At 42.1% G+C, this 22402-nt stretch overlaps 1 protein-coding gene across 4 annotated transcripts in view; it reads right to left on the bottom strand.

Annotated features, from left to right (window-relative positions):
• Positions 1-22402, bottom strand: part of Adamtsl1 (ADAMTS like 1) — a 392521-nt gene that overhangs the window by 61509 nt on the left and 308610 nt on the right. For all 4 annotated transcript variants that reach the window (XM_036178884.1, XM_036178887.1, XM_036178883.1 and 1 more), the window contains one exon: positions 16930-17057. In XM_036178884.1, coding sequence (XP_036034777.1) covers positions 16930-17057 — 128 coding nt within the window. The remainder of the gene's footprint in view (positions 1-16929; positions 17058-22402) is intronic.

Raw genomic sequence — 22402 nt, 5'->3', positions numbered from 1 at the left:
AGATTTCTCTGGGAAGGTGAAATAGAAGAGATCTCTTGGGTAAATTGGGGGTGGGGGCAGTGATGGGAACATGAGAAATCAGGTTGGGTGGGTTGGAGGTGGGATGGAAGGGGAGAATAAAGAAAGAGATGTCTTGATGGGTTAGGAAACATGGTGCCAGGGAAATTCCCAGGAATCCACAAGAATGACCCCAGCTAAGACTCCTAGCAATAGTGGAGAGGGTGCCTGAACTGGCCATCTCCTGTAATCAAATTGGTGACTACCCTAATTGTTATCAGAGAGCCTGCATCCAGTAACTGATGGAAGCATATACAGAGCTCCACAGCCAAGCACTGGGCTGGGTTCAGGGAATCCTGTTGAAGAGAGGGAGGAGAGACTGTGCAAGCCAAGGAGGGTCAAGGTCAAAATGGAAAGAACCCACAGAGACAGCTGACCTGAGCTCCTGGGAGCTCACTGACTCTGGACCAACAGCTAGGGAGCCTGCATGGGACTGACCTTGGCCCTCTGCATGTGTGTGACAGTTGTGTAGCCTGGTCTGTTTGTGGGGCTCCTAGTAGTGGGATCAGGACTTTCCCCCAGCACTTGAACTGGCTTTTGGGAACCTATTTCCCATGGTGGGTTGCCTTGCCCAACCTTGGTGCAGGGGAAGGAGCTTGGTCCTGCCTCAACTTGATGCATCATGCTTTGTTGACTCCCATGGGAGGTTTGCCCATTTCTGAACAGAGGTGGAGGAGGAGTGGATGTTTGGGGTGGGGAACAGAGTAGAAGAAGGAGGGGAAACTGATTGTGATGTAAAATAAATGAAAAAATTTAATTAAGAAGAAAAAAGAAAACAGCTATTTAAAAAATTCTAGTCAGTGTTACCCATCTGTGAGTTAATTTTTGTATAAGGTTTGACATTGAGATCAAGTTCCCTTGTTTGTAGCCTCTGGCTACTCAGTTGTTCTGATACCTTTTATTGGCAGGCTATCTTTTCTACATTGGATGGCTTCCGCATCATTGTCAAGATGTGTTGAGCATGTTTGTGCAGATCTGTTTCTGGGATCTCTAGTCTGTTCACTGCATCTTTCCCCTGCCAATAGTATACCACCTCAATTACTATAACTATATAATCACAGTCTGGCAAGCTGTTGCTTCTGCCTTATTCTCCTTTGCTATTCTACTGCATCTTTTTATAGAAATTTCAAACCAACTTGTCCACACTTAGGAAGTCTTGTTAGGATGTTGATAGGAATTATATCAGTCCTATATATCAATTATGGAAAAACCAATCTCTGTGTTGTATTCTGTCCTCTAGTCCATGGAAGACCTTATGTTCATTTATCTTTCCAGGTGTTTTGGAGATTTTTAGGATGTACATTTTGATGAGTTGTTGGATTTTTACCTAGTTATTTCTTTTCAGGGATGGCTAATACTGTTTTAAATTTCATTGTTTAGCTGGGCGGTTGTGGTGCACACCTTTAATCCCAGCACTCGGGAGGCAGAGGCAGGCGGATCTCTGTGAGTTTGAGGCTTGATTGGGCTACAGAGTGAGTTCCAGAAAAGACACAAAACTACACAGAAAAACCCTGTCTCAAAAAACAAAACAAAACACTAAATTTTGTTGTTTATTTCTGGTACACAGAAATGTAAGTGCATGTTGGTCCTAAGCCCTTTTTATAGATTTTTGGGACCTTTTTATATAGACAACCATTCCCTCTGAAGAAAAGGACAAGCTTTACTTTTCCCTTATCATTCTGTGTGGGGAGTCAAGGAAGCCCTGGGTGAATGTATAAAGAATGAATGGAGTCCTGGGTGAATATATATTGTTTAACATGGCCAAGGTTATGTCAAGGACCACACTGTTTCAGACCCATGTGGAAATGGCAAAACCTTCCCTTGTAGTGAGGCTCAGAGGGATGACAAAGCCTTCCTTTGGTCTGACTTTTAATGTTGGCAGTGTATGAAAAACTAGCAACCACAGCTTCCTCCTTCCAGGTGACTGAATCTTAGACCTGCTTCCCTATAGAGACTTCCTAAGGAGAGACTAACTCACCTTCCCATGAGCTGTACATAGTTAAAATCAGCAAGGCTCTGCATTGCTTTGCACAATTGGAGCTGTTCCACCATAGTGAGCACAGCCTACCTGATCCTGGCTTTTCTGTATATCTGTCTGTGTATCTGTCCTTTCTTCATTCCCTCCCAGCCCCAGTCAGGTCAAATCCCAGGCTCACTGGATTAACAACTCTGTATGCCTCTTAATTCCTTTCTTACATTATTATACTGGGTAGGTCTTCTAGCACTATATTGAGTAAGGATAGTGTTTTAGGGTTTTATTACTGTGAAGAGACACCATGACCACAGCAACTCTTATAAAGGAAGGAAAACATTTAATTGGGGCTGGCTTATAGCTTCAGAGATTTAGTTCATTATCATCATAACAGGGAGCATGGTAGTGCACAGGCAGACACAATGCTCGAGAAGGAGCTGAGAATTCTATGTCTTGATCCACAGAAGGAGACTGTGTACCACACTGGGCATAGCTTGAGCATATGAGACATCAAAGCCTGACTTCACAGTGACACACTTCCTCCAACAAGGCCACACCTCCTAATAGTGCCATTCACTGTGGACCAAGCATTTAAACACTGAGTCTATGGGGGTGCATTCCTATTCAAACCACCACAGATAGTGAAAGCAAGTCTTAAAATGATGAATGATTTCAAAAGTAGCCTAGGCATTTTGTATTCTATTACAGGATATCTCTATCTTATGTAACTATTCTGTTTGAAGTATTTTGGCCATTTCCTCTGGAACCATATAGACAGGGAAGCAGAGAGATGTAGAAGCCCAGCTTTCTTGCTTGACTTCTTACATTTCCCATATTAGGGGACTCCTCTTTACTGCTGGGTAGGGACAGGCTTTCTGGATCCCCACTGGTCTTCACCATAACCACAATGAAAAACAACCTCCCTAGCAGCTGTTAGGAGGTAGGAAAGGTCTGATTCTCAAGTGAGCATGAGAATGAGAACTCTATGGGGCATGTAGAGGTCCATCAGCTCCCAGTAGGGATGAGATTTATTTCCTCACATCCACCTCCATAGATGTGTTGAAATAGGTACTTTATTTTATGCTGTCCACAAGGGAGGATGAGGCTAGGCTCCTTGACCAGCCTGTGTTGGTATGTTGTACATGTCACAGTGTTTCTGTGATATTGGGTCAGAGGTCAGCAGTATTTTCCAAACATCAGTCTTGCTATATCTCTTTCCTGTTACTTTTGCTAGAGAGAATAAACTTTTAGTATACATATACATGTATAACATATAAAAAAGAAATATATACACACATATAGTATTATATACACACACACACACACATACATGTATATATACCTTTTTTACATACTCACTGGTGTTTCCTACTAGCTACCTTCTGCAGCTCCAAGTTTGGAGTTTATGAAGCAAAAAGGCAGCCCAGTAAAGTCACAATTGTGTGAGCTGAACTGTGCCTCAGTTTCCAAGGTCTTTAGCCTGTCTGCTTTTTGGCCTTGTGCTCACACACACAATGGTCAGGGTTTTTAACTGCCCTTAGCATGAGGAACAGGGAGCCATGCAACCACAGCTTCTAAGCTTTCTTCCTGGAAGTGGAGGTTCTTTGTAAGCTATGCTTTAACAGGCTCTTTATCATCTGGGGAAAAACCCCAGCACTGTAAGCGCATGACCCCAAAATACAATGCAAAGATTCAGTTATTAAGCACCTTGGGGAAATAAGGCTCCTTATGAGCTCATTTCATATACCTAAAGCTTAATCTTTTGTAAGTCAAGTGGATTTCATTTTATTTTAACCATTTAAAGGCAGGACATTCTAGACTGGCATTGACTCTTGTCTTTTGATAACTGAAAAAAACAAAAACCAAACAAAAGCCCTTGTTTCAGAAATGCTCATTTTTGAGTCCGACAGCTGCTTCCCATATTTTATGTCCTCTTCCTCATTCCTCATGCAGAGCCGCTCAGCTTCCTAGTTGAAGCTGCCCCTCTTCATTTTCCTCTCCTGGTTGACCTGCCCTTGGGGCAGCAGTAATTAAACTCATCGGAACTGTATTTGGGAGTGGAAATGTGGTGCAGGTGAGTATGTGGGTAGGCCTTCTATGTCTGTTGTGACTGAGCAGGGCCGTCCCCATCTACCTTCCATGAGATCATGTGTGACCTGGTGTGAAGAGGAATGAAGAAGCACTGTAATGATATGCTGACATATAAATGCAGGCAGATATGGATTAATATTGATATTAGTAAATGTCCACTCTAATTCCAAATCTAGCCCAACTCGAATACACATCTCTGTAGCTATGATTAAACATTATCCTCACAGCAGGGCAACCATAGCGCTCTGGGGTGGGGCTCCTTGCCTCCACTCTGACCTCGCTCACTACAGTCTCCTAAGAGAGTGGTTTTTCAGAAACATCAATCAGATCATATAGTTTGCCACTTATCAATGCTGACACTTCTTCAGTATAATCTAAACAAAATTTCTAGCTTCTTTCTACAACAAACTGTCTTTTACATGCTTATGAGCAACTGTCTGCCCCTCCTGCCTCACGGAGACCAGACTACCCATAAGCCACTGTATTCAAGCTTTCTGTCCTTCCTTTCCTCTACCCAGCAGCTCTCCCCTGTCTGGTCCCCGCCCTTGATGTCTTCTGCCTACAGACATTTATATGGATACATTCTTCTGGTCATTTAGGTCTCTTTGCACATAGCATCTCTTAAAGAGGCTGTTTCCAACTACCCTATCTAAAGCATGGACCCCATCACCCCCTTGCCAGGTATCATAAGTCTCACTTATCTTGATTTTTCTTTTCCATAAGACTGTCAGAAATTATGTTCTCTATATCCTCTCCTAGCCATGCCTCCCTATGTAATCTCCCTGCCAACTAGGTCTGGCACAAAGTAGATCTTAAAAAAAAATGACTTAAATGTAAAAAAGAAAATGACTTTGAGAGGCACACAGGGAACACTATCTTTTGAATAGTCAGGGATCTGAGGTTCAAAAAGGCTCCAAGACCATAGAGCTGGCATGTCAGTCATATTGCTGAACTGGACACCAGATCTTGGACCCAGAGTCCAGTGCTTGTTAGGGAGGGCCCCTAAATCCTGGTCTGCAGAATGGCTGGTGCAGCATCCCCAGGGCACTTGTTAACAACATAATCTGTCCTGCACCAATACAAGAGCTGCCTGACTGTGTTATAAAAACCACTGTGCCAATGGGGAAATGAGGCCAGGGACCAGAGCAGACCCACAATTACCGAGTTATTTTTCCTACAGGAATTTTAATAATAAAGGTGGTTTTTATAGCTGCAAGTGTATAGCTATAAAATTCAAATGTCACTGAATTAAATCCAGCCCTTAATTAATTGTACTGAGGTTGTGCTGAAAAGTAATGGCCTTGTCCCCTATCAGTAGAGGTGCTGTTGTTAGCACAGACTACTATTCTGTGCTCCCGTTACCTTCATGAACCACTTTTAACACAGAGTGTAAAGTCACCCAAGCATTTATAATCAATAGAAGTTTAAAATGAACAATTTTTCTTAATTAATTGACCTGTCACATTTATTACAAAACACTTCCATTTATATTTTGAAATTTCCAATATTTCAAGTTTTTAAAAAATTATTTATTTGTTTGTTTGTTTATTTATTTGTATTTTTATGAGACAGGGTCTTGTTATGTAGTCCTACATGTGGCCTGAAACTTGCTATGGAAACCAGGCTGGCCTCAAAACTTACAGTGCTCTTACTGGCTCTGCCTTTAGGAGTGCTGGGATTACAGGTTTGCATCACCACACCCATCTTTATGTGTACTTTTGAGTCTTAAATTATTTCATCTGTTTCTGATATGCAGCAGGTCCCTGTACAAAGGGCAGACAGCCCAAGGTGTAGCTGACACTTGTATGTTAATGTCAGTGGGTATGATGCCTACCTATGAATGGAGTGGGGTCTTGTGATGTCTTCTGGAGATGCTTGGTGAGCCAGGAAGTCCAGCTCCTAGGGAGTGAGCTCTCTAGAAGCTCTACAACAGCCTCAGAAGAGAAAGCTCAGAAACACATTCCTGTGCACGGCAGGCTCCTACCTTTCCTTGTTTGTGACTCTAGGTAAAAATCAGAATTGACTAGGAGAAATTCATAAACATTTGAAAACTATTTGAAAAATCTCTGGCTCAGTGTAAACATGACTGACACAGTAGCCAGAGGAGAAAAGAAGGTGTGTTAAAGTTCTTATTACTGTGATAAAACCCCATGACCAAAAGCAACTTGGGGAGGAAAGGGATGAATTCATCTTACAACTCTCAGGTTATGCTCTATCAATGAAGGAAGTCAGGGCAGGAAGTCAAGCAAGGCAGGAACCTGGAGGCAGGGACTGAAGCAGAAGCCACAGTGGGACTCTTGTTTTCTGGCTTGCTCACTTCTCATGGCTTGCTCAGCCTTCCTTCTTATACATCTCAGCACTATCTACCCTGGGGGATATCACCACCCACAGTGGGCTGCACCCTCCCACATCAATTATCAATCAAGAGAATGTCCACTAGTCTTACCCACAAGCCAATCTGGTGGGAGTAGTTGAGGTTCCTTCTTCTCAAAGGACTCTAGCTTGTGTGAAGTTGACCTCAAACTAACCAGAAGAACAGTCAACATTGTTAAGTACTCTCAGAGTTGCACTGCCACCTCCACTAGAAGAATCTTTGTTAGAAACACCATGACACTTTCCACTTTATAAGTGAGGGCGAAGACTAAGCCCATGAGACCAAACCCCCTTCCTCTTTATCTTGGACTGTACCTAGGTCACTCTCCAATCTCTCCACAGTTAAGCACAGACACAGGATAGAGTCCTAGATAGACCAGGAACAGAAGTGTGGCACTATTAAGCTCAAACTACATAAAGTCTTCGTTTTAGATGTTTACAAAAGGAAGAAATAAACTATCATATTTTATACATCATGCAATTTGTATGTTCGTTCGTCAAAGCAGTTAGCAAGTGCTAATTCATATTCGCTAAGTCCCTGAATGAATGAATGAATCAGTTGAGTCTTATTTCAGTTCTTCAGTATGAGTCACAGATTTAATTAGAAAGTGATTCTCCCTATCCTTAGCCATCAAAAATGAGTTAGAAAAAAGAATGAGTTTAGGTTTTTACTGCTCAGCTAGAGACAATCTATACCAGGAAGTAAGCATGTATACCTGTCAATCTTAAGAACAGACATACTGTCATAGCCAGACATTATGCAGAGAGGTATATATATATATATATATATATATATATATATATATATATATATATATATATATATATATATAGAGAGAGAGAGAGAGAGAGAGAGAGAGAGAGAGAGAGAGAGAGAGAGAAAATTGGAGGCCTCCATTGGGTCCCTCCCCTAGGAGCTCAGGGAATTCCTCTGAAGAGGAGAGGAAAGACGGTAGTAGTCAGAGGGGATGGAGGACACCAGCAGAACGTGGCCCACTGAATCAGCTAAGCAGGGCTCACGTGGGCTCCCAGAGACTGAAGCGGCAAGCACGGGGTCTGCATGGGTCTGCACCAGGTCCTCTGGGTGTATGTTATGGCTGTTAGCTTGATATTTTTGTGGGACTTCTAATAGTGGAAGTAGGTGCATCTCTGATTCTTTTGCCTGCTCTTGGGACTCTTGTCCACCTAATGGGATTGCCTTGTCTAACCTCAATATAAGGGTTTCGCCTTGTCCTGGTTGACTGTCTCTTGGAGGCCTTGTCTTTTTTGAAGAGGAAATTTAGGGGGAGTGGGTCTAGGGGAAAGGGGAGGAGTGGAGGGAAGGGAAACTGTGGTTGAGATGTACTATATGAGAGAAGAATCTTGAAAAAAAAAAAAGGAACAGAGATCAGTCATTGACGACTGAGGCAATAAAGTAATGAAGGAAAGAATTCTAGGAGGCAGGCTTGGGATCACCCAAGGTCTAGAAAGGGCATACCAACGACAAAATTGTTTAGAAATTTTGGAGCTCAATTTAGTAGTTGAGAGAATCTTCTTAGGATACTGGTCAGACTTGGATTTTTGGGTCATGTTAATAAGGACTGAACAGCAAAGATGGATGATGACCAGTGGTACTCACAGTGGCACAGGCATGAGAAAGGACAGCTTATGAGGTGGGCATTTGGGCTCCATCAGTACACAGTTACATGGCTTTAGCACAGCTCTATAAGTTTCTCTGTGCCTTCACTTTTTACATTGATGGCTGCTGAAAGAAATAGGCGAGAAATAGGCCTTAGCCAATTCCTTTGTACAGCATAAGGAACCTACCATCAGTGGTATCACTGCTACCACACACTGTGAGGAGCAGTGCTGGGAACTTCTGGTACAATAAAACATACAGGGAAAAAAGGGTTAACCGGATAAGGAATAAAGGAGGGGAAGGCAAAGGAGATGGTGGTGGTGGTGGAGGAGGCAGAGGCAGAAGAGGAGGGGAGAGCAGCAGAACAACAGCAGTAGTGTAAGAGGAAAGGGGGAAACCTGTTATTGAGAAGAGATGAAACTGCTTCTATTTTGAAGAATTATGAGAGCTCAATGTATTAGAAAAACAAATAACTTAATTATGATGGATTGTCCCTAAACTTCATCCAGTTGTGAGGAGACCCAAAGAGCTTAGAAGTCATCTGCAGGAGGTCTTGTTGGAGATGCCTCCAAAGTTCCCATCTCCAGGGAAAATTTGAAACCACTTGGCTGGGCAGACTCCCATCTCCATGAGACTGTCCCAGAAGACATGGTGATGTCCACAGCAGATTTAAGTATCAGTTCAAGAGAGGGTGAAGACGCTGATGAGTCTACAACAAATTTGAAGTCTAAAGCAACGGAATACTGTAAATCTCACACAGTTTGCTATCTAAAATTAAACAAGTTATATTTGATCCGACTTTAATAGACAATGCCTCACAGTGAGCATATCAAATCATGGTCTCAAGAAGCACCAGACTCTGCCCACCGTGTGACTGCCACATGACTCTTGCGAGTGCCACTGGGCGACTTGTCAGTTAAAGTATTTAAGACTCCTGCCTTAGGTTTAAAGGGTCAAGATCAGCTGGAACATCAACAACAGCCTATGCTGATATTCCTTGTAATGGGCTCTGTCTGTCAATATCTACTTGGTACTTCTTGCTGGCCAGAATTACTCCAGGATGTTACCTCCTGGCAATTTAATATGAATTGCCCTTATCACAGAAAGTATGCGCTTTTTTCCTCAGTCTGATCTCCCTTGCCCAAACCTTCATTTTGTGGTTCTGGAATGAACCCTTTGCTGTCCTGCTGCCTGTGAGCTCTCTTTCCACTGTCCCCCTCCCTTGAACTGGAGCTCCAGCTGAGGCCAGGTTTAGCATGCTCTAGAGGCTTTCCTTTCATTTTCTATTTCCTAAGACTTTGCTGCAAAAGCTACATATGGCTTCCTTCTATTCCACAAAGGGAAAACTGAGTCAGCTTTCCTTGTGAGATCTCTGGTAAGGGACCTCAGAGCTGGCAATAATGGGTGGGTATTGCTGTCCTTTATTCTCATGTAAGAGAGGTCACGGAACTCTCAGGTCTACAAGAGCCAAGAGTACATCTATTTAAAGATCCTCTGTTTACAATTAAGCAACAGGTTTATAGTTCTGAATCTGCTTCTAAATTTGGTAACAAGGCAAATGCATTCCCTAAAGTGTTCCATTATTACCACAACCTTCCTTCATTAGTGAAATTAAGAAGCAAATCTTTCTCTTCTATCCAAACCACTGCATGACTTCCATTGCTGTCATTTAGTTCAATAAATTGAGTTTTGATTTTATAAGACATTGTCTTTTGGAAATAAGATGTGCATATGTACAGAAGTATGGAAAATGGACCACTTAACCAGAGGCTAGATCAGAGCACAAACCTGTTTAGCCCAGGGAGAATTTTTCAAATTTTGAATTAGTTTAACTAAAAATGGAAATATTGAAAAAGTGTGATGTTTAAAAATATTTTTTGGATAGGCTTATTTGGAAAAATCAGGTCTGGCAATGTTGACTTGCACTTTATTCTTTGGCAACAGTCTGATGGAAATGAGCTGTGTCCTCAGACACTGTACAGCAGGCAAAATAATGACTTTGCAAAGAGATCTTAATCCCTGGAACCCATGATGTGGTGGAAGGAAATTAAGGTTGCTAACTTGTTGAACTTAATCACATGAACTCTTAGAACAAGAAGAAGGAACAGAAGAATGTCTAGGGGACACATGTGAAGCTTAATACACCATTGTTGGCTTTGAAGGGATTGGAGCCAAAGAACACAGTGACTTCAAGAACCCAGGAATGACATTATTATTTCTTTTGTACTTGTTTTATAGAGGTTTCTATGTGTAGTCTTTGCTGTCTTGGAACTTGCTTTGTAGATCAGGCTGGCCTGGACTCGGAGATCCGCCTGCCTCTGCCTCCCAAGTGCTGTGATTAAAGGCATGTGCCACCACTACCTGACTGATATTTAGATTATAATCAAGAAATATGGTTTCATAGTCCTCTGTTACATGGAACAAAATTCTTCCATCAATTTGAATGATAGGGAAGGATTCTCCCCTAGAGACTTCAGGGAAGAAGGGAGCCTGTCTCCATCTAGATTTCAGCAATCATAGTCTTTTCCCATACAGGACTGTAAGAATTATGAGAATATCTGTATTGTTTCAGGACCTGAAATACATGGTAACTTGTAATAGCAGCAGCAGGAATGAGTGTGCACACCATGTATATTCTATGTATATCACCCAAACTGTCCCTGTAACCAAAAAGGCACAGAGATGAATAATGAGCAATAAAAAGATGTTTGTCTGGGTGAAGATGAGAAGGTGGGAAGATGTGGGTAGTTGTCACAACTGTCTTCTACATTAATTAAAAAGAAGAAAAGATACTCAACCTCACAAGTCATGAGGACTGTTGTCATTAAAATGACAGACAGTAACAAGCAGTGAGGGTGTGGAGAAACCGCCTTTCTATTCTGCTGATGGAGACGTAAAGTAATACCACTGTTTGGACCAAAGTTAGCAGTTCTGTCAAAGGGTAAATGTAAATGCTCCACACGATGGAACATTTACACTTTTAGAAATGTATTAACAAAGAGATAAAACATAAAGCCACATGTGCACATGCACATGAATCTTTATAGCATCATTGTTCATTACAGCCCAAAGTGGAAACAACACAAATGTCTACGACCTGAGGAGGAGATGAATGAAAGGTGGCCTGTTCACACAGTGAACTAGTATCCTACCTTGAGGTATAATAGTCCTTTAAAGGGGATCATTTAGTTATAAAAGGACTGTGGCATACATGCTACATAAGGGGATGGTATTAAAACCATCCTTATTATGCCCAAGGATAGAGATCAGTAGCAAAGGACAAAGTGCTTTATGATTCAATTTATGTAAACTATTCAGGATAGACAGGCTTGTAGAGGCAAAATGCATTGGAATTTTGCCTGGAAGATTGGGGAGTGATGGCTAAGGGGTGTGGAGTTAGGGGGAGGAATGAAAACGTGTTCGAAGGTTGAATGTGATGATAGAGCACAACTCTAAATACACCAAATGCTGTTGACTTGGGTGGGTAGTGGAGTTGTCTGGTATATGGACATTACCTCAATGAAACTGTTAAAAATGAAAGAAATCCTCATTTGTGGGGATAGTTTAAAAAAAGATACAGATTTTCTGAATACATATCTGAACTGTGCATTCATAGATACATAAATCATATCTCAAGAAAACTAAAAAAAAAGTTTGTGGTCATTCAGGGTCACATTGTGGCTACTATTTATCCTGAACAAGTATGAGAAGGAATGGGAGTTTCTTTATCCTAGAAATTCTGTTTATTTGGTGTGTGTTGGTATAAATGGTGCAGGGTTCTGAGCATCAGAGGACATGAGTATGGCTCACACAGCCCTTTTCCAAACATGTCCAAGCTGCCTTGATTCCATTACTATTCACTTAGATGTTTCTTTTTGCCCGTGCCAGGATATCATGTTCCTTAGGTTCTTGCCATTATTGTTTCTAATTAATCAACTGAACTTGACCCCTCAGGAGAACAGACAGCTAAGGGTTCCATCATGTCTTCTGCATGTTCCACCTAGTGTTCTTGACAAAGGATGCATAGTGGGTATGGCTAGATGTGGTTGCAGACTCTCCTAGAAATCATGATGAAGACATGCTATCCCTCATCTGCCCAACAACTCATCCCTCTTGCACCCTACTGGGCAGATGAGGAATTTTTTCTTTTTGGTACCTTATTTGTTTCCTCAAGTCTACTTGAGAGCCAAGAAAATTGGTTGTACTTTCATCTTTATCTTAAGTAATATCGAAGCATAGGTCTTTCTTGGGCTTTCTATGCATCTGCACTTGAGAACCTAAGCCCTTGGTCACTTATGATTCTAGCCAGTAATAGGGTCCTTTTAATGGTAGGTTGACTCAGTCAATGGCTAGTACCATATGATTCACAGTACCACTGGGATACACTTAAACCAATCTAGCTTTTCTCTTGATTTGAACACTGTAGAAATGTTTCTTTTGTCAGCCTTTGCTACTGGTGACAAGGCCCTCTTTGAGTTTAACTTGATGAAGAAAACTCTAGTTAACAATGGCTGGCAATTTGAAATGACTTAACATTATGAAAAGCTTACACAATTCCTTTTCTTTTTTATTGCAGCTACTAAATCATGATGAGGAGGGGCACAGAAAGAATTCAAAACAACTACCTTTTAGTTTTATTCTCTCAGCAGACTCTCTATGATCTCTTTATTAGACACAATATGTGTCAGCTAGTCAACTCACAAAAAGACAGGAAAGCATGCCAGGAAAGGAAAGGCATTTTCTGTCTCCCTGTGCAAACTTGGGATGAGCTCATCTGTGCTCTCTCCTTTCCATGACAGATACACCCACTCCTCAGCCCTCATCTTCTTCTCATTTTCCACAGATGATGTCAAGCCGGCCTTATAGTATCTTTTTTTGTGATCTTATAAAGTCAATGACAACCAGAAACACTTCCCTTTCGGGTATGACTTCAGCAGTGATCTACACCTGGAGAGGCTCTCATCTGCATTGGTAAGTGGAGCTAACCAATCCAGACGGAAGCAATTTACCAAGAAACTACTGCTTCTCTTCAAAACGCTGCCAGTGCCATTCTGGGTCGGAAAGCTTCTGAGCAATGTGGCACAGTGTGGAATCTGGCTGGCCAAGATGGTGTTCCAATCTCTTGCTTCTATGAGTACACATCAAAAACTCCCCTTACCCAGCTCTGCTGTATCTGTAAATTAACTAGGAGGTATTAAAAACGAGAGTTACTTGGGCCTCTCCCAGTGTTCTTATCACAAGCCACCTCTCTTGTCTCAGTCCAGGTGCTTAAGCACTTTACAGGTGGCTAACCCAACTTCTCCAACCGCTTCAGAGACACTGTCTTCAAAAGGTGCTGGTGAGCATTGTAGTCTCTGGGAGTCTCTCCCCTCTCTGAAGATTAGTTGACTTTGGTTTGTTACTGCAAACAGTAATTCTACAAACAGTAAATCTAATAAGTAGTGAGTGCCTGAGATGGGCTGGGCACGACTAGTCTAAGCATTTTACGTGAATGACTGATTTAATCATCATAGAATATTTCTGGAAGATACTGTTAATTCTCACAAAGTCAGCAAGTTAAGAAACTGCATGGCTTCTTAGGCAGTGCTAAGTGTGATTCAGACCTATGCTTTGAGGCTCTCTGGATCTACATGGGAGGTGGGGGATACCCACAGGACCAAAGCCTGTACTTTTCTTAGGAAATTATCAGGCCACTTATTTATCTTGAGTCTCAGTTTTCTTTCTCTTTGACCTACATTTACGCCAAAGTCCAGGAAAAACACTGCAATTTCTCCATGTGTACAGCAGCGCCTGGGGTTTACAAGAACTAAGTCCACACCTGAAAGACATTGGTTGGTGTTGAAGACTCAGGCTAAAAACAGCATGGACACAAAGCTGAGCTGGTGCTTTTCAATCTTAGAGCTGTTTTCACTATAGAAGAGCTAGAGAAAGAAAGCTAATATTTATGGTGTCAATCACATGGCCAGTACTAGTTTAAGCTCTTTTTTTCATTCATACACTGTATACACACATACATACGCACACACATACACACACATATCTTTCCTCCCCTTTCCTTCCTCCAAGCCCTCACATATTCCCCTCCACACTCTCCTTCAAATTCATGGCCTCTTCTTCTATGTGATTACATGCATATATGTCTATGTATATCTACATATTCCTGTGTGTGTGTGTGTGTGTGTGTGTGTGTGTGTGTGTGTGTGGTTTTTTGAGACAGGGTTTCTCTGTAGCTTTGGAGGCTGTCCTGGAACTCGCTTTGTAGACCAGGCTGGCCTCGAACTCACAGAGATCCACCTGCCTCTGCCTCCCGAGTGCTGGGATTATAGGCGTGCGCCACCACCGCCCGCCTCCACATATTCCTAAATACAATCTCTTCAGTCCATATAATGTTACTCGTATGTATGTGTTCAGGGCTGAACATTTGGCACCAGACAAGCAATTGATGTGCTCTTCTCTGGGGAAGACCACCTCCCCTGCTCTCAGCTTTCCTCAGTTTAAGCTCCTTTTCACACCTACAGGCTTAACCTCACGCCACCCTGTGGATAGTATTACTTTCACTGATTCCCAAGACACTGAAGTTTTATACTTTTTTCAATGTAGCTAATAACTGATAATCAAATTTACAAGTGTTGAATATTCATTCCCTCCTCCAAATTCGGGTTATGTTTAGCTCATCTAATATATACTGCAGAATAGCATCTTTGTTTTGTTTTGACGTGGGGTTTCTCTATAGAACCTCTGTTGGCCTGAAGCTTGCTAAATAGTTCAGGCTGGCTGAGAACTCATCTCTTTCTGCCTCAGCCTTTCAAATGTCAGGATTCCAGGTGGGAGATGCTGTGCTGGACTTAAGCAGGAGCCTACTGATTTATCCATTTGAGATAGGCACAATCCACTGTCTTCCCTAATCTGTAAGCATCTTGAAACCCCGAACTTGCATTTTCTTACTGAATGTTTCACAACATTGGCTGAGATGTGGATGACAACTCCAGATAAAAGTGCAAACATGATCTGAAGGCAACACCCCAATTTCAGCATTGCTTTGAGAAGAGCTGATAGAAGGATTTATCAGCAGACCTGGACAAACTCAGCAGCAGCTGAAGGATGGGGACACAGTGTCTGTGGCCATACTTCATGCAGCCCCTTCCTCCCTGCTTCCTTGGTGCCCCACTAACCCCCCTGTTTCTCTTCTCTAGCTTTGAACCTCTTGGCAGCTCCCAAAAGCTTGCCTTCAAAGAGTTGAAGATGAGCCTGGTGTTACAACAGTCTTGTTTAACCCCAGACAAGTTTCTATTTGTTGTATTAAATTCGGGCAAACAAGGGTATTTAGTCTGTGGCAGAGCTGAACTGTATCTAACTTAATAGAAACAAGAGAGTTAATCCGACATTGACCAACAGTTGGAAGCATGCCAGCAGTGCCCATATAAGTATGGGTTGGTGAGGAGACAGAAGAGATTTTAGAAGATTGTTGCTGAGCATCTGGGCTCTGTATAGAGAGAAGAGTGAAGATTGAAACTGGAATACATTAGGGAAAAGAAAAATCCCTCTCTCTCTCTCTCTCTCTCTCTCTCTCTCTCTCTCTCTCTCTCTCTCTCTCTTCCTCCCTCCCTCCCTCCCTTCCTTTCTCCCTCCCTCTCTCTGAGTTTAATTCACGCCAGGGCACCTTAGCCTGCCTTCTTCATTATCGGTTTCCATCTTCCCTGCAAAGCTGCTACAGATCCTCTCTGAGATTCAGCCTTAGGTCATAGGGGCAGAAGTATTCTTGCAAAACAGATATGAAAGGGAGTAGCATGTGTGACTAGAGTACAGTGTGACAACATAATCCCCACATAGACGGATGAGGTCAGTGTGGGTGATGCTGGCTTTCCTAGCATCTACTGAATCATCTGATGGGAGTAGCAATTGAAAAGAATAAATACAAACACATGCAAGACTGTTAGCCCAGGTCTAAGAAAAAGGATCCTGTCTTGATAGGATCAGTAGGGCAGTGGAGGTAATGAATTGCTGAGCTTGAGGAGACCTCAGCCCCTTCTTGTTCTTCATGCCAGCTGGGCAAAGGTATAACTTCAGGTTTTCTAGCCTCTAAGAAATGAGGTTTTGGTCCAGCTAATATCTAAGGTCTCGTATGGTTTCAAAGTTAAGATTTGTTCCAGGTTAAGAAGTTTTTAAAAGTACATTGCTTCAACACCACAGCCTTGGAAGGCATTGTACTCAAGTGTCAATGATTTTAGTCACAATGTATGGAAAGTTGAGTTTAACCTGTGTGGATATAAGAAAACAATTGGTAGGAATACATTTGAACAAAACTCCAACTTGAATAAAGCAGAATCAGACAGAAGTTCTTGGGAACACCCTGCTCTAAGCTATGACTACAGAACTTTAGTTGCCCACAACCTGAAAGTCTCTCTTTTGTTTTTTGGCAAGATGTGAAACAAGGAGAAATGACAGGATTTCCAAAGGCATTCAATAATTGTGGTTCATACTTCTCATGTGCTCCCCATCATGCCATGTACTGGCATACACAACCTTTGCTCATTTCCCACTGCTCTGAGTATTTCCCATGTTTCCATGTACAAAAAATCCTATTCACCCAAACTCTAAGGCCTCCTCATATGCATAAAATGTCCCTGCCTACTCTTTGGTTTCAGTTGTAATACTTTATTCTCCCTCATGGTAAACTTCATTTCTATTATGATTATAGTTGATAAACTCCCTGTGGGTAGGATATTGGGGTCACATTTATCTATGCATCCTGTGACATATTGTAGGCACTCAGTCATAAAGATTTTTGAGTAGAACTGGATGGAGGTTTTCAGGTTACCTGCTAGTGTGACAGCAATGGAAACAGAGTCATATCCCAAGGCATTTGTGGCATTGCAAGTATAGAAACCCACATCAGCTTCCACTGGTGCCAAGATCTGTAAGGAGTCATCTGGCTGTAGAAGAATCCTGGAGCAACAGAAAAGAAATGTAGACCTGGTCAACTCAGCTGACTTTTTTTTGGCATTCATTATAGGGAAGGCATGTAGGGGTGTATTGAGAACTATGTTATAACAACTCAGGAAGACAAGATAGGATATTCAGGAAACCCAGCTTTCTTGTTGACTTAATTGGCATGTCGGCAATCTCAAATGGGGGTTTTGATTTTTTAAAAAGCTTACTGATTACCTGTTCTAATATTATTAGTTGGAACAGACAATGGTTGTACACTGAATACATACAACATACAACATGAGAGAGGATGCTAAAACAAATGCCCACATAGATTGGGGAAAGGCTTATTAAGGAAAACGAAAAGTTACAAAGGAGGAGTGGTTCCTGACTGGATGGTAGGAAGAACACAGGGCTTTGGGATATAAAAGGAGGCACCTGTTGAGGCAGCTATGGAACACTTATTGAACATTTATTGTTTTCATTAACCTACAAATACAGATGCAGACCGTAGGTCATATTCTGTGGATATCACTCTGTATAAATAAAATGCTGATTGGCCAATAGCCAGGCAGGAAGTATAGGCAGGACAAGCAGAGAAGAGAATTCTGGGAAGTGAAGGCTGGGGAAGAGAGATACTGCCAGCTGCCGCCATGACAAGTGAGATGTAAGGTACTGGTAAGCCACAAGCCATGTCGCAACTTATAGACTAACAGAAATGGGTTAATTTAAGATATAAGACTAGATAGCAAGAAGCCTGCCATGGCCATACAGTTTGTAAGCAATATAAGTTTCTGTGTGTTTATTTGGTTGGATCTGAGCGTCTATGGGCCTGGTGGGTGAGAGAGATGTCCTGACTGTGGACATCTAGCTACAGTCATATAGTATTCATCTACCATAGTATTACAGAGGGTCTTCTATAGAGAAGATGCCCAGTATAATGAAATAAAACTTGCCCTTTGCGGTCATGGACAGACAATTCTAGAACAGCACACTATACTTGAGATGTTTTTTCTATCGAAAGATAGTGACAAGAGTGAAATTCTGGGCACCTATAATGAACTTCAAATCCCCGTTCCAGTCTGTCCACTGACTTTCCCTTCCTAGATTTATACCGTGTCTAAGAACTACACGTTCTAAAATGGCAGAGTAATGATTAATGATGGTGCCTTGAAGCTGATGGTTCAATGACTCTGAGTCTGACAAAACTTAAAAAGTGTATGTAGTTGTGGGAATCTAGAAGAGGAAGAGAGAAGGGTGGGAACTAAGTTATCCAGGGCCTGGAGCAGGTGGGGTGTTAGGTGGACAGATCATTCATGTCACAGAAAGGTATTTGTGACATTCCACTTTTTTTTGTCCTTTCTACTTTCCTAGTTTCAAAACACCCAAAGAACTGGCTACTAGTGTTAACATCTATCCCTAGGAACCAAGCAGGTACCAGGGGTTCATTTGTTCAAGAAAGAGGAGGACTCTTAGGGATGGGCAGTTAATTGAATGCCAGGAGTCAGCACTCTTGCCCCAGCAATATTCTCCAACTGGATATTCATTGTGTTTTCTTTACTGTGTCCCCTGCAGGGTCCCTCTAGATTCAATGGCTTTGAAGTTTGGCACCACCTCTGGTCATCTCTCAATATTTCTAACGTGGATGAATAGTCTTGGTACAAGCGATTCTCCTCAGCTCTTCTGCTCGCTGTGGGCTTATTCTGTTGTTATTTTTACCTCTGTCAGAAGGAAGGAAGGAGTGGGACTGCATCCCCCAATCTAGCTACATGTGGGCAGTTCTGTTTAAAACATAATGGAGAAGAAAATAGAACTCATTAGCCAAAGGGAAGTTTTGTAGTGATTCCCACTGAATTTAGTACTATTCTAGACCATCACTAATATTACTGGGGACAGTCCTGCTTCTGTAGCACTGAATAGAGCTAGATCTGCATGGGGTTGACCGGGGAGCCATAGAATATTGTGATGTAACTCATCCACTCATTCACTCACACAGTCATTCATCCTTTGATATTTTTCTCTAAGTCAGACAGTTGCATGTCAGTTTACTTCAAAGAAGCTAATAAAAAGAGAAAGATAGCTATGTAAGTTATTATCTTTGATAACAGCATCACTGTTTCCTAAAGGAATCTTATCGGATGCAGCATAATGCCACAGAATTGCTAAGTCTCTTCAGGTGCTCAAGCTGTTTTAGATTTAAAAATTGGAAAAAAAAACAGTAAAATTGACTATGATTTAAATCTTCATGATGTCCCAGGAATATGCACACTTCCACACAATTGCTTTATAAGAATAGCAAAAGCAGACCCCTCCAATTTAAATCGAATGTAGTAGATCATATTCAGTTTCACCACACTGAGAAGGCAGGGGTTAGAGTCCACTAAGTCCTCAGATCCATTAACCTGGCTGCCTCCCCACAAGCAGCGGCATTTCTGCTTTCCTTACAGACAGGATTCCTCAATATTTGGAGCAGGAGGCTAGAAGATTGCTCTTTTGAACTTTACTTTGGTCTTGCTAGGATCTAAGTGATGGTCATTGGCAAACCTCTTGACTTCCTAAATTCCTACTTCCTATCAGCTACTAAAATGTAGATGCAGTATGTTTCCTACTTAGCAGAGAAACTGCTATTCTAATGAATAATGCAGAGAACTTCCAAACTACTCTTTGGTATTTCAGCTCCCAGTATCTCCTGCTAGTAATGTTTGATTCGTGTGTGTGTGTGTGTGTGTGTGTGTGTGTGTGTGTGTGTGTGTGTGTTGTGTGTGTGTGTTGTGTGTGTGCTGGGTGTGAGTGAGGAAGTAGAATGGTCACATGACATTGGGTCACATGACATTGGCCAGTCTCTCTGAGTTTATTACATCTCCATATTCAGGTTCCTTTCCCACAGGACTAGTATACTTGTCTGATCTTATACAAAAGGCATAGATCTCACCCATACTGAGCTTCTGAGCTTGACCCCCCCCCCCCATTTTTAGGTAAAGTTTACCTTTCATAACGACATCAGTTACTCTGAGGATTGACACAGCTGAATAAGCCATAACGCCTAACCCCAAGCATAAGCCTCAATCTGAAGTTGGACAAAAATTCCTCTATAGACAGAGGTGGTGAAAAGGGGGGAGATCCATTACACTTGGCACAAAAAATCACCTCTAAACTAGGAAAAGAACAATGAAGATGGGAAGGAAGAAACAGTGAACATGAGATTGAACATTTGTTTATTTTATGCTTTTATCCCATAGATTGAAAATAAACTATTAGATTTGCCTTCATAAAAGCTTTAAATGTCATCTTAAGAAAAACAAGTCCACACAGGCCTGCATTGGTCCCTGTATACATATAAATTATTTACATTCACAAAACTTTAGGTCAAGGGTACACAGTTATTTGCAGGTGGAGCCAGGATTTGAAGCAGGCTTTCTCTTTTGATTGGACACTTTTCTGCCTCTACCTCTGTAAGATCTCTGGACCCATTGTTTCATCTTTTGTTCTTATAGTTAGAAAGCTGTTAGAAAGTGGATTTTAGGTACATTGGTCGTATAGAAATTTTATTCTCCCTAACCATCTGTTGAGGTCAATATTTTTTAGGGCAAGGGGGATGGTGATTCCTATATTGTTATAGCTGTAGAATTGGCCAGTTGGGATTGGGAGGCTGCCACAGGGGTAGCAGGAGTTTTGGAGAGAGTTTTGGGGGACTCTCTAGGAAGAAAGGGCTAACTGTGGAGAATGGGTTTGCTTTGCCCTAGCCTGGCAAGTAGGGAGAAAAATTCCTGGCCAGCGGTGGGGAGGGACACGGGACTTTCTGTATTTTAGGCATCTACTCTATTAATTTAACTTAATTTGTTGGTAGTTGATTTCTATCAGCTTGCATTTAGGTTTCAGGGTTGACAGGCCTGTTTGGAATGGGCAGACACAGGAACATGGTACCATTTTCCATGTGAAACCAGAAAGATTTCTCTGGTGCTGAGTTGGAATTTGAGAAACCAGAAGATGAGGGGACATGAAGTGGGCATAATTCAAGCCTACAAAATGAACAGCACAGTGGTCATATCAGGTGTGGAGGACTCCCTCCCCACCACATCTATTTCTCTTTTGTTCAGTGGCTAAAATGTATCGCTTCAGTTCTTTGGGTCAGAAAGTTCAGACTTGGCTTTCTGAGACCTTCACATAACACTTCTTCCACATTCTTTCAAACTTAATTCCCAGTTTAAATCAACCAGTCCCTTCAGACAGGATGGTCACTTTGACATTAGCTTGGGGTGGAACAGAAATCCTTCTGTAGCCTATCTACTCTTCCCAATTCTCCCCACTAATCCAAGTCCCAGTCGGTTACAGTACTACAGTTCACGGGAATTCGTCCTTCCTAAAGCCTCCCAATTGTTCTACAAAGATCTTTTCAATCTACAGGGTTTCATTTCTTCAGCTAGACTATAAACGATTAGCTCAAGGGTGAGGATTCTCTTAGTTTCTTCTTTCATGTTCAGTAGAATGTTGTCATGTTGAATACATTCTTGTTTAAGTTACCTTCAAAGCAAATGGGTTGAAAGGGATCAAAATCACAATGAATCATGGTGGGTAATGGACGAGAATTCAGATTCCAGAACTCTATGGACTGGGTTCCAAATCAGGCCTATCATGAATTAGTTCTTGTTGGCTTTGGACAAGCCATTTCTTTTAATTTCCCAATGACAGAATTACAGTACCTACCTAGGGTGCTGATTCCATTTGCATTCATACATTTGAAGCGCAGGAATGGCTGGGAACATGAGACATTACAGACGTGAAGTGACCTTTGTTCCTGTTGCTCTTATCACCATACTTACTTGTCCTCCTTCATGCCGGGCCCACACATTACGGATGCTGTACAGCAATGTGTTAACGATGTTTCATGTCCTCTATATAGCTCAGGTTTGCCTGGGACAAGTTTTCCTCCTGCATCTGCCTTCCAAGTGGTGGATGACAGGCTTGTGCCCTTATATTCAGCATAGGGAGCAGTTTTGAGGTGAGTGAATGGATGGTGAGTGAATGGACAAGGAGCTTTGAAACATTAGCATAAACTCAGCGCACGGGAGGGAGCGGGGCTGGCTGTGAGAGATGGGGCAGTGGAGAAGAAAAGAGACAAAGGCCATGGGGCACACTGGGTTGGGTTGGCTGCTCCTGCCTCAGCACTATTCTTGACTCCGGAGCCTCTGAGTCAGGACAACCAGTTATTCCATAACCAATAAATGAACAGTTTGAAGAAAACCAGCCAGAATCCTGACATGTGAGGGTGAGAAGAATGGGAATCAGCACGCAGTGAATTCAGGAGCAGACAGGCACACTTAAGAGCATGCATCGCGGACTTGAAAAGACTGCGTAGATCAAGG

The sequence above is a fragment of the Onychomys torridus genome, chromosome 2 (assembly GCF_903995425.1).
Source record: "Onychomys torridus chromosome 2, mOncTor1.1, whole genome shotgun sequence".
Lineage (NCBI taxonomy): Eukaryota > Metazoa > Chordata > Mammalia > Rodentia > Cricetidae > Onychomys > Onychomys torridus.
This window is presented reverse-complemented; position numbering and strand designations above follow the sequence as displayed.